At 43.9% G+C, this 11,926-nt stretch overlaps 2 protein-coding genes across 4 annotated transcripts in view; one reads left to right on the top strand and one right to left on the bottom strand.

Moving 5' to 3' along the window:
• Nucleotides 1–5,009: 5,009 nt before the first annotated feature.
• Nucleotides 5,010–8,067, bottom strand: LOC119025631 (piggyBac transposable element-derived protein 3-like). Its single transcript, XM_037109368.1, has 2 exons — nucleotides 7,882–8,067; nucleotides 5,010–7,472 (listed from the first exon to the last, which is right to left on the bottom strand). The coding sequence occupies exons 1-2, from the start codon at nucleotides 7,882–7,884 to the stop codon at nucleotides 5,574–5,576; spliced, it is 1,902 nt and encodes a 633-aa protein (XP_036965263.1). The 5' UTR covers nucleotides 7,885–8,067; the 3' UTR covers nucleotides 5,010–5,573.
• A 955-nt stretch (nucleotides 8,068–9,022) lies between these two features.
• The window catches only part of frmpd4 (FERM and PDZ domain containing 4), a 31,594-nt gene continuing 28,690 nt past the window's right edge, over nucleotides 9,023–11,926 (top strand). For 2 of the 3 annotated variants that reach the window (XM_037109356.1, XM_037109355.1), the window contains exon 1: nucleotides 9,023–9,471. In XM_037109356.1, coding sequence (XP_036965251.1) covers nucleotides 9,431–9,471 — 41 coding nt within the window. In that variant the 5' untranslated portion in view covers nucleotides 9,023–9,430. The remainder of the gene's footprint in view (nucleotides 9,472–11,926) is intronic. The other variant, XM_037109358.1, reaches the window with a different exon arrangement.

Here is an 11,926-nt window from a genome sequence, read left to right as displayed (position 1 = left end):
AAAACACCGCAGGTGAAATTTCAGCAAAACAGAACATGTTTTCCATGAGAGCCTTGCTCACTGAGGCAGCCTCGACCAGCACAGCAACTCATTGGAGTCCAGCTGTTCGGCATTGATCCCTCTTGTGTTTTCTGATGCACTGGCCCGGAATGTGATGTTATTTCATTACTGAGGCAGAAGCGACAAGCTCGGTCTCCTCCCCCAGGGCACCGGCCACTCACTTGGACAGGGGGCACTGTATGTAATCATAACTGAATGGCTTAGTCAGACAAGCGCAGTTGCCTATGGAGAGTCCAAATCAAGCAGGAAGAAACTTTGGAGTCGGGAGGTAGGACGGGAACACACATCAGGGAGGGAGGCTTGAAAGGCCTGGACAGGAAAAACAGAAACAAGCACTGCATTAAAGACTTGTCATCAGCAATGGACCCAGACGACAATGAACTCGGCATCTTCACTGTCATTCAGTGAGTAGTGCGCTGTGGATGTTCTGTGCTTACTTTATAATTCAGTCAGATCTGATTACTCACGGTGGTCATATCTCTGAGGAGGAGTGCACCGATGGTGGTTATTGTATGGAGAGCTTTGTGTGTTCAGACCATAGTTTCGCTTTTCACCTCAGCCTCACGCGGGTCATTTAGATGAGAATTAACGCCAATTAAATTCTGCTTGAATTGTGATGCAGATTGCTGCCTGAAGGTCGCACCTTACCCAACTCATTCTTTGCCGCTGCTTCTCAGTAACAATGTTTTATTCCTGTTCCTGCGGGACTGCCAAGGTTTTCCTTTGAGTTCCACAGCCACCCTTGCAAATGATTGGTGTTTACAGCTTGCTCGAGAAATCTTCCTTTCAAATCTCCACACCTGAGTGACAGTGCTGGAGCCAGTATATGGTTATACAGAGTTTTCCACAAAGACGTATGATTATACCGAAGACGTTCAGGAGAATGAGGTGTTGATAGCGTTATATCAGCTCGGACTGATTGGCTTTTTTTACGCATTTTCAGAATAGGATAAGCACAACTAAAATGAACAACTGTAATCCAGGGATCTTCAGTGTTTTTCAGGTGAGGGACCCCGAATCTGATAGAGAGAAAGATTCTGTTGTATATTAAACTGGACCTACACCAACATAGAGAGCAACACTACAGGCCGCTCTCTGTAGCAAGTCGACAGTAGGCTAATGTCTCTTGTACATTAAGGTACGAAACAATCCAGTGTGTCTGACAAGAATGCTCGTATGATTGGGATAGTGATACAGATAACTGGCTTGTGGACAGGTGCTGCAGACTTATTTAGTGTACGGTTTTGGTTGCCTTGCTTACATGGTTGCACAAGTAATGGGTAGCTTACCATCAATGATGCGGAAATAGCTTATTTTTTAATTATTAATTCATCTTTGCTAACATTATGTTGGATTTATGTTTATTTCCAGACACATTCAATTAAAAAAAATTGCGGCCCCACTGTAGTAACTCAGTGGGCACTCAAAAGATACATACATAGTGCAGAAAATTGAGGCAAGGGCCAAGACTTTGGTATCCAAAGCGTTCTGGAGTCCGTTTGTTGACAGCTTCTAGTCTGAGTGGTATTGATCAGCCACGTTCAACCGGGCTTTGGTTGCACGCAGGGAAAAATAGTTCTTATGAAGAAAAAATGAACACACTGGTGAAAATCCAGTCTCAGCACACATCAGCTAATGTCTGATAATGTCTCAGCTTTTTTATTAGCTTTTCAAAAATGTAGCTGCATTCATGTGCAGATCTATAAGAGTTGTCACTCAGCTCCATTCTCGCATCTCAGTTTGCTAATTGGGCTGTAAACAATGACCTAAACATGGAAGACTAAGTCTCAGCCCAGATATCCAACCCACTCACCAAAATGAATGTTGCCAATGTACTTTTCTGCAAACCCCCACGGATAAGATGATACGTTTCTCGTTTTATTTATTTATTTATGATGAAGAGTCAAACAAAGCAGAAGAAACACAGCAACAAAACAGGAAGCAGACTGTGCAGATGAGATTCAGAAAACCACTGGAGGTTCATAGAAGGAGTGTCACTATCTCAAGATGCAATGCAGGCAAATACAAAAGTCAAGTAACCCACAAATAGACTTTACATTGCACCTTTATGTTTTCAGTTTAATATTGTGACAATGTTTTGCTCGTAGCGAACACTTTGTTGGGGCTAGGAAAGCGTCATGTTTCGGCTAACCTGGTCCTGTTGCCACAAACACTTCAAAAAATATCCAGTAGTTTCATGCTTGCAAATGTAGAAACACGGTCTTTAACAGTAGCCTCTGACTTGGCAGCCATCTCACCTCAGCTGTTTTGTAACCACGATCACCTTCACCTGCAGACCTGAAAGTCAGCTCACACACATGTAACATAAACATGACACAATGTAGAAATGTTGATATGATGCAAGTGACACGTCCAGACTTGAATTGGTGGAAATGTAGAACATTTTTTTCCCGTGACTGGGCTGGGAAATGTTACACAACCACAAGCGCCGAAACACTCAGAAGCTAAACTGTTGTCAGACAATAGATAATGGATTTCCTGATTGGATCTTGGTTAGTTAGACACGTCTGTAGAGCTGTGATTGGCTGGTGAATGACCATTGTGTCAATATATGGTCTTCCGTTCAGAGGATCTGTCCTGCAGCAACCCTTAGAATAAGTGCGTGTAGAAGATCGATGGATGTACCAGACATGACCCGAAAGCTACCCACATGTTTTAAAAAAACTTGCATGTTTGCAGCACACGGTACATGTAGGTGTGAAGCATCTTGGCAGTATCCCCATTATGTACTTGTATTCACTCCGCACAGAATAGGCTACAGCCTCCCAGTATTACTTTGAACTTTATCAGCAGGTGTAGTGAAACTGGCACACCGAATCCATAATCTGTTTCAAAGCGTAGCACAACTCAGCCAGGTAACACTTCACTTCTTATCCCAATTAGTCACACCACTGAATATTCATGGAAAAAAAAAAAACAGCGTTCAGATCTTTAAATTCCCTCTTAAAAGCTGTTTAATTCACTGAATAAATCAGCCGTGGCGCGGGCATAATTTGCGTGGCACTAACAGACCGGGGAAAGTTGAGGTACTGAGGTGGCTCGCAGGCAAGGATGAATACCGAGAAGGACGCGCAAACAAACAGAAACGCTGGTTAAGTGTGGCCTCTGAGGGCGGCTCGGTGCCGTGGCCGCTGACACACATCTGGTCGAGGTCAGGGCTGCTAATGCTAAGTTGGGATCAGAGGGAGGTAAAAGCTACAAAGTCATATTATTGCACTCACAGTTGAGAGTATAATGCTGCTCAGTCTGCACGCTATATGCACACATCTTCTCAAATTCCCATTATACGGGCAATTCCTGATAAAATCTTCTTTTTTTTTTTTTTTAAACAGACATTTAAGCTGCACTATGTAGTCTTTGGGGAAGAAATTTAGATCAGAAGAGAAAGTGACTGATTTTCTATGACCAAACAAACTCAATAAACAAACTCTCTTTGGTTTCACGATTGAATGAACTAAATAAGCACTGACCTTAAAGGACAACACAGGTATATTTGGCGGACCCTGCCACCTTTCTAGCTTCAAATAGTGTTCTTGTTCTTCTTGTTCCTGCTTATTCAGTTATTAATATTGTAAATATTAGTGCCTAACTACCTAACGTGGATATGCTCTGCTTATTTTAGGTTTTTAAAGGGGAGCAATGCGATCCTTTTGAGCATTGCTGGGCTTAAAGTGGCCAAGTGTGCCAGAAATGACTGAAATCAGCTGTTTTAAAAAGGACACAGATCGAGAGGAGGGTCAGGGATCAGCAGGGCAGCGGGGTTTTATCGGTCAAAGCTTCAGCCGTAGTCTCCTTAGATCGCGCTTCTGTCTGACCCTAATATCCTCTGCCACTCATGTTGGCCGCCGGACCGCGAGCCCAAATGGCCAAACATGAGCGTCCAGAATACGCTGAGTCTCCTCAATCCTCCCGCCACAGGACACGGCGGTGGCATTTGACGCAAGCAGACAGACATGTTCTCCTCGCTCATCAGTGCATGCTTGACGTCGCGTGTGTACTCAACAAAAAAAAAAAAAAAAGGCTGCGTATCGTCAGCTAAACTGTTTTTCAGAATTGGATTAACATACTGATACACTTTTCACACATTCAGAGTTTTTTTAGGTAAAAAAAAAAAAGAAAAAAATCCGAATCTATTAGCAGGTTTTTTTTTTTTTAGTTGCATCTTTTCTGTTGCAGCAAACTAATCTGAGCCTGAGTGGAAGTGACAACATTCTTTATTGCATGTATCACTCTCAGCAAAGGCACATTGACTCACCCCGCAGAGCCTTACAAGTTGTGGCATTTTAATATAGGACGCCTGCTACTTGACTGTGGAGGCACTAACAAATCGTGGCTTGAAAATTCCTCAATTTGCATCCTACGTTTTTTGAATTTATTTATCCATTACTACCTGACGTTTTTATCGATCGCAGTGTTTATTATTCTGTCAAGCTCCCAGCGGAGATTCGAGCGGAATATAATTAGTTATGCAGGAAGGTCCTCTTTTTACCCTTTAAGTTAATTTTGACAACACTGTGGGGTAAAAAGTATTACGCAGGTTTTTTTTCAAGACTTTTTACTGACTTGTTGATGCTGTGTTCAAGCACATGGAAGTGAAGCGGATGCCTTTTCTAGGATCTATTCAGTGTCAGTTTTATGCGATCAGGACGAGAAAGTAAAATTGACTGCATTTTCCTCGAGAAGTTCCCTTTTTATCAAAGCTGTCCACGCCACATGAAGAAGTATCAGACCTCTCCGGATCAGAGACGAGGCTAATTGGCTCTTGGTGGTTTTTCCGACGGATGTACAGGGGCGCCTCGTATGCGCCGGCGTGATTTATGAAGGGTGGCTCTTCCTGTTTGGGAAAATGATCGCGTGGTGATTCTTCATCCGGACCGAAATGTGATGTTATCCTATAGCTGGTTTTAACCCTTTATAGGGCACTCATTGAAATACTATGAAATTCAAAAAATCAACTATAGACTATGTGTCTGTGCCATAACCAGAGTTTATTTCTGTTTTCAACATTTTCAAAAAATTCCATTGTCTTGCAGAAAAACAAAGTAAACGAAGTTACCATATTTGGTTCCTTGCCCTTCAGTAGTAAAAAAAAAAATCCATTAAGTGTATATGTTACATATACAACAAAAACACCTCTAAGGTGAAAGGAACATACAGGAATACAACTTTATGTACTGTATAACAGTATAACACACAGTACAACTTTATATACTGTATAACATACAGTATCACATACACAGTACATCTTTATGTACTGTATAACAGTATAACACACAGTACAACTTTATATACTGTATAACATACAGTATCACATACACAGTACATCTTTATGTACTGTATAACAGTATAACACACAGTACAACTTTATATACTGTATAACATACAGTATCACATGCACAGTAAATCTTTATGTACTGTATAACAGTATAACATTCATCATAACTTTAGAAACTATATAACATACACAGTACAACTTTCAACATTCATGTTTCTTATTCATGGTATCTAATGAAGCAGTTGCGCTCACTGTTCATGCAAAGGTGGACCTTGCAGACCCTGCATACCACATTTGACCTCACAATGTTGCCTTTCCGGCTGCAGTACTTGCAGGTCTGGCGTTTGTCATGTACAGGGGCATGGAAGAGGGACAGGTCAAAGCGCACAGCCTCATTTGGTGTGTGGCTGCGGTGTCCCCGCACAGGCTCAGGTACAGCGACATACATGCTCAGGCTTTCAACAGATGAGGATGAGCTTCTTCTGGAGCTTGATTTGGCAGATGTCTGGCCGCTGGCACCCCTGAACACCTGGATTCTGAAATCTTTCAGAGACTGGTCTTTCACTCCAAGGGCCATACTATCCCGTCTGTACACAACCCAGGCATTTGTGATACTGACATCCACGGCATATGCGAACAGACGCAAGTACCACCTCTTGGACTTCATGGGGGTGCGGTAGAGGTGTACCAACATGTCACTTTTATCAATGCCCCCCATGTTGGCGTTATAACTCTTGATGATGGCTGGACAGCTCACAGGCTCCTTCATCTTGGTCTCACTGCAGTACCTAATGACTGAGGACATCGGCTCCACCCCCATGTCTGTTGACAGCAGAGTGACCGTTCTGTTGTCCTTCCATCTGACGGCCAGTATCCCATCATCACTGGTAGCATAGTCATAAGTGCCACGGGGTACAGCCTTCTTCTCCATCTCCTTGATGGACTTGAGTGGAGGATTTTTTATTCTATTGTCCCTTGCTGTCCCTGTGTACCTGCAATTCTGATCTCTGAGGTACCGCACTAGCTCCATGCTGGTAAAAAAGTTGTCAGCAAAGATGGCTGTGGTGGTGGGGGAGGACATGGTACTTGCCAGGACAGCAACAATCTGACTGGTGGCACCCAGCACTTTTTGTTCAGGCGTCTGGGGTACATCATGGGCCTCCAGGGTAGTTTTGCCCTGGTAGAGCACCATGTCATGGATGAAGCCGTCCTCAGAAGCCCTCGCGAACAACTTAAAACCCCACTTGTCTGGCTTGCTTTTGATATATTGCCTTAGGTTGCCAGCTGTCTTCCCTTTGTAGGCAACCATAACCTCATCTACAGACTGTTTGGGGGTCTGTGGCTCACGCCTGAAGGCATTATTGAGATAGCTGAACAGGGGCCGGACTTTGAAGAAACGGTCGCTGGTGCCAGGGATCTGAGTGTTGTCATTGAAGTGGATAACCCTTTTCAGCAGCCTGAACCTCTTTGATGACATCAGGTCGGCAACTTGAGGGACCCTGGTTTCCATGGCCCAGTAATCTTCAACAGAGGGGAGCTGAACAACACCCATATAGATGAGGATGGCCAGAAAGGTCATTATTTCATTCTCATTGGTGGAGAAAGTGGTGTTGATGTCCTTTTGAGCAGCATACAAGTTTGTCTGATATGTTATGTGACTGATTATTTGGGCATCAAAGTACCTAATAAAGTACTGAAAAGGCATGTCAATGTAGTCTGGGGCAGCGTGCTGGTATTCAGGAAGGGCTGTGTTGTTCAGGTCAACTTTATGCCAAGTGGTTGGCCTGGGTGCCGACTTGCCAGGCCTTGGCCTCTGGGCTTGTACTGCTGGCTGCACATTATCATCATCATCGTCATCATCATCATCGTTGTCATCCTCACTGTACTCACTGTCCTCACTGTCATTTTCTTGGAGCACTTCCACCACAGGCTGGATCCATTTCCTCCTGGCAGAGGGGTCAGTATCACTACATGGAATGTCCTGGTTGTGGGTGGGTGGGACAAAATCAGGGTCTGCCACATCATCATCATCCTCCTCATCATCATCACTGATGGCAGGGTGGGTGGGCACGACAGTATTCTGCTTCTTGGCATAAAACATGCGGGCAGACATTGCCTAAAAAAATATAACAGTTGTTAAAAGGTCACAAACTGACAAAAATCACAATTTTTCACTATTTATAGCTTTAATATTTCTAGAAATCGGTTAAAATTATCCCTGAATTACTATATCGTATTATAAAAACCTTTGGCAACATTTAAACATAATGTTTTTAGTTGTATTGTTTTTTTTAATCAAGAAAATGCTATAAGCATGCAATGTTAGATGCATCGGGCATATGTCCAAAAATGGACACACCTAATGAAATCCCTCTTTTAGGTGAACCGGGCATATGATCAAATATGGTGCCTGCATTTTTCAAGCTGTAATTTTACAAATTTCCACAAGTCCTCCACAAAAAACACATATGTCATTACTAAGCACAACTATTTAACTATAAAATGTGTGAAATTCATCAACTTACCATGGCTAGTTTCGAAGTTTAGTACAGAAATTTACGGGCAGCTCGGTCTCTTTAGCGTCTTTTAGCGCCATCAGTGGAAAGAGAAAGTTAGATGGACTCCAGGTCTCTGCTGATTGGTCGAACGCCACAGTCATGTGATCTGTGATGTAGGGTGATCTCTTCTGATTGGCTGAGTAAAGACCACATGGTTCTTGATCTAACTGACATACAGGAGGGTGGCCATTTGCAAAGTGTGCGGAAATTACCAAAAATAGTCACTCGCCCAATAAAGGGTTAAAATTGCGCTCCTCTCCCCTCCTGCTCAATTTATCAGCCTTCGCACCCTGACGTGAAATAGGAAATGCCCCTCCACAAAAAAAAACGCCGGAATTGCTGCACATCTTGAACGAGATGGAGCAAGATATGAAAATTCTCGGGGATGTGTTTTTGATCTAAAGGAATATCAGAAAGAAAACGAGATGCTTGAAGCATTTGTTAACATGAAGCGCCGTGAATCACAGCAGCCTTCATCTTCTCTTCCTCTTGGGCACTGATTTATCACACAAACCCGCCTCTTGTTCTCCACAATGGAGTTCTGCGATCCTGATCTTCTCGCATCGGCTCCGTGTCCGTTTGTTTGTGCCAGGCTGATTGCTGAAGTGTTCGGAGGGGCCTCTCACAAATGAACGGCCTCATTGAGAGCAAGCGTTTCACAGCTGAACTGTTTGGAAAGGTCAAAACAAATACAGTAGGGGCATCCTAATGTGCAGCTGTGAGGCAGAGATTCAGCTGGGGAGGGGACACATCAGGTCCTCCTGTCCCCACAGCTGCTCCTCTGTTGCACTCACATTATGAGCACATCATGCAGTTTATGCGCGCGCACGTGTGTGAGTGTATGTGTGTGTCCTTGTCATTTCATCTCTCTCATCCTTTTTAACCTGTTCCCGCTCTCTGGAAACACACCTCGGGGCTTGAGGATTGATGAGGCGAGCCTTTGGGGAATTCTTGGGAGCTGGCTGCATCCTTCAGTGGTGATTCTCGTGGCCCTCGTTGCCATATGTATGCACACAAACACACACACACACACAGACACATACACACACACAACATCCTCTCACATTCCTCTCTCTTCCACTCTCATCTCCCACCGCCGCCGCCACCCCTGTCCCTCCCTCTCTCTCCCTCTGCCCCTGGCTCTCTCTGCCTCCCTTTCCAAAGCTGTTGTTACTGTGCGGCTCCCGCACATCATTCCACCGCGATGGAAATTAAATGAAGGTGGCTTAACGCAGCTAACAGAGGCATGCTTTGAAGGATGTAACCAGGGGAAGCTGCTCTGCCAGATCCTTTTCCATGGGCTGTGGATTTGCGCTGCTGAGGCGAGGACACAGCAATCACTCAGCCATGCAGAAGCCCAGACAACAGGACTAATCTCTCCACCTGACTTGTGGGAGCTCCACTTTTTTTTTTTTCCTGAATTATTTATTCCTCACCGCCAAAGACAGTGTGGGACAATGGAGCCGGAGTGAAGTAGATGTTAAATTTGTAGCCTTGACTGCAGTCTGCAGCACACATGGATGTGTTCAGCTTTGTGAAGATGCCAAAGCTGCCGGGGTGAGTCCACTGGATGCTGCTGCTGTTTTGCTTGCCTGTGTTTAATGTGCCAGTTCATTCTCCTAGTAGGTTGTGTCATGTACTCCCATATAGATTCAGAGAGCAACACGGTGATCACGCATGCACCGGGGCCGTTAAAGATGCCGAGTTATTGATTGCTCAAGAGAGCAAGTTGTGCAGTCATGTATGATGGGAAGAGAATGAGCAAGTGAGGGAGTGGGGGTGGATGCGGGAGCCAATGCGGCTCGTGTATCTAAACTGTCTGTATGTAAGTTCGCAAATTCCTTGGATTGCGGACAGCGCTCGCGGTCTGTTGCTTTGTGTGTTTCGTGATGCCATGGAAGCATGAATGTTCTGGAAAATCAACCGCATTTCACTTCAGTCACCACAGATAATGGTTACCATTTCATATTAGAGTTGTGAGTCATTTGTGGGAGTTTAATAGAAACATTGTCTTTATATACATAACTGTGCTTGATCCCTGGTCATAACAACCATTAAATATCAGTGGAGATTTGCTACCGACTAAGTGGTGAAGTTCATATACCAATGGCCAGAAGATGATGTAGAGGAGTTCAATCTTGTTGGATTACAGTTAAAGCAATGTAACAGAAATAAAACAATCCTATTCTCACTCCGTTATTCTCTTATTCTCTCCATTTCTGTGTAAGAGAGAAGTGAAAATAGAAAGTGATGGCAAGTCCCTGACATTTGAAGTGTACGTCAAACCGACAGTCACGAGGAATTCATTCATCGCCGGCGCTGACAGCTCACCTTATGCACCCGTGGGTCTGCTAGATTGAGCTGATCTGCCCCAGTGGACAGTAATCCTCCTAGGGGATTTGGCTCCATCAGAGACACCACAGACCACTAGCGGTGGGAACAGCTGATCATAAATGTGAGATATAAAATCAGGGGGGCTGTAATGTGTCACAGGGATGGCCATTTAATTTCACGTATGAGTCATCAACAGACTGCACATGACACATTCTTTATCAGTTGCTTCATTTTTTCTTATTAATTGGTCAGATAATCATGTTGGTGTTTTTTTGTTGTGTTTTTTTTTTTTTTTTCTCACGTGCATTTTTCATTCCCACAGCAGAGTGGGCAGGTACAGTAGCAGGGATTTTGCATCAGATGATGGCACCGTTGTTTCCCCACTTAGTATCCCTCCATGGCAGCATTTATGATGCGGCTCCCAGTGGAACACCAACGTCACTGCATCCTGTCACTGTTAATAACGCCACACAGTGCTATCCCTCATTATGAGTTACCACTGGCTTTTTTTTTTCTTTTTTGTTTCCTCCTGCTTGGCTGCCAGCCAGAATTTAAGTCAGCGGGATGCTTTTGTGCTAAGGTTGATAAAACATTTTACAGAGGACGAATCACTGTATATATATATATGTGTGTATATGTATGTATGTATGTATGTATGTATGTATGTACAGAATTACATTACAAGAAAAAGAGCACTCCCCCTCCCCGTTGTCTCTTCCTCCTACCTCGCGACGCCTCCAGATGTGTCTGCTGTCAGCAACAAAAGCATGCTCTTGCTTTCATTTCTCTCCCATTCTTTGTTGAGTTTAACTCTAACAACCTTTCCACACGTCTCATGTTCTGTTATTGAAAGAGCTGTCACACTCTGTCTTCTCGTATCTTAAAAAGCAAGCTTGACCAAAGGAGTTTAAGCTGCTCTGTTCTGATCTTTCAATGTCGAACTTTGGCTTAACTTAGCCGGAGGCGCTGTTACACTTTTAATACACCCCGTGGGTGTTATGAATGGGGTGTTGGCAACGGTGCAGTGGAGATAATGAGCACGAACTTCACGTTTTAATGTGGAAAGTGTCAATTATCACTCAATCGCTGTGATTGCCTCACTCAGTGGGGTTGCTAAAATGTAGGTGATTGCAGGGCATGCTCGCATGGCATGCTTTAAAAAAGCGCTCGGTTTATTTGTTGGTGTGCAATATTTTTAGTCATTCTTATATAACAGATGGATGCATTCATTTAATGTGCGAGTGGAGTTGTTTATGTGGATGGCGTTGGCGTGATTTTTTTTTTTTTCCTTCCACATGAATAATATGGAAGACAGTTAAAGCAAATTTAGATTGACTGCGTGACTTGACTCCTGGCTGTTTCTTACCAAAAAAAATAGAAAAAAATCCATTATGTGGGCCATTGTTCAGGATGTTTTGACTGCAAAGTTTTTGCACAGGAAATCACTGGTCTGGACACAAATTGATTAGCCTAAATGTACATCAGAGTACACAAAGACCAAAAGATCTGTCAGTCGTGCAAATGAGAAGCTCTCGGGGTCGGAGTGGATCAGAAATGGCCGAGGGTCGGGAATGGAAGCCAGCTGGCTGCGTGGTGGACGAGGTCTCAGGCAGCCATCTATTTTGTTCTGTCCTGTAGAGCTTTTAGCATAAAAGCAGTGAGTAGCACAATGAGGTGC

Source organism: Acanthopagrus latus, chromosome 9 (assembly GCF_904848185.1).
Source record: "Acanthopagrus latus isolate v.2019 chromosome 9, fAcaLat1.1, whole genome shotgun sequence".
NCBI lineage: Eukaryota > Metazoa > Chordata > Actinopteri > Spariformes > Sparidae > Acanthopagrus > Acanthopagrus latus.
The sequence above is the reverse complement of the archived record's forward strand: the minus strand, read 5'-3'. Positions and strand labels throughout refer to the sequence as shown.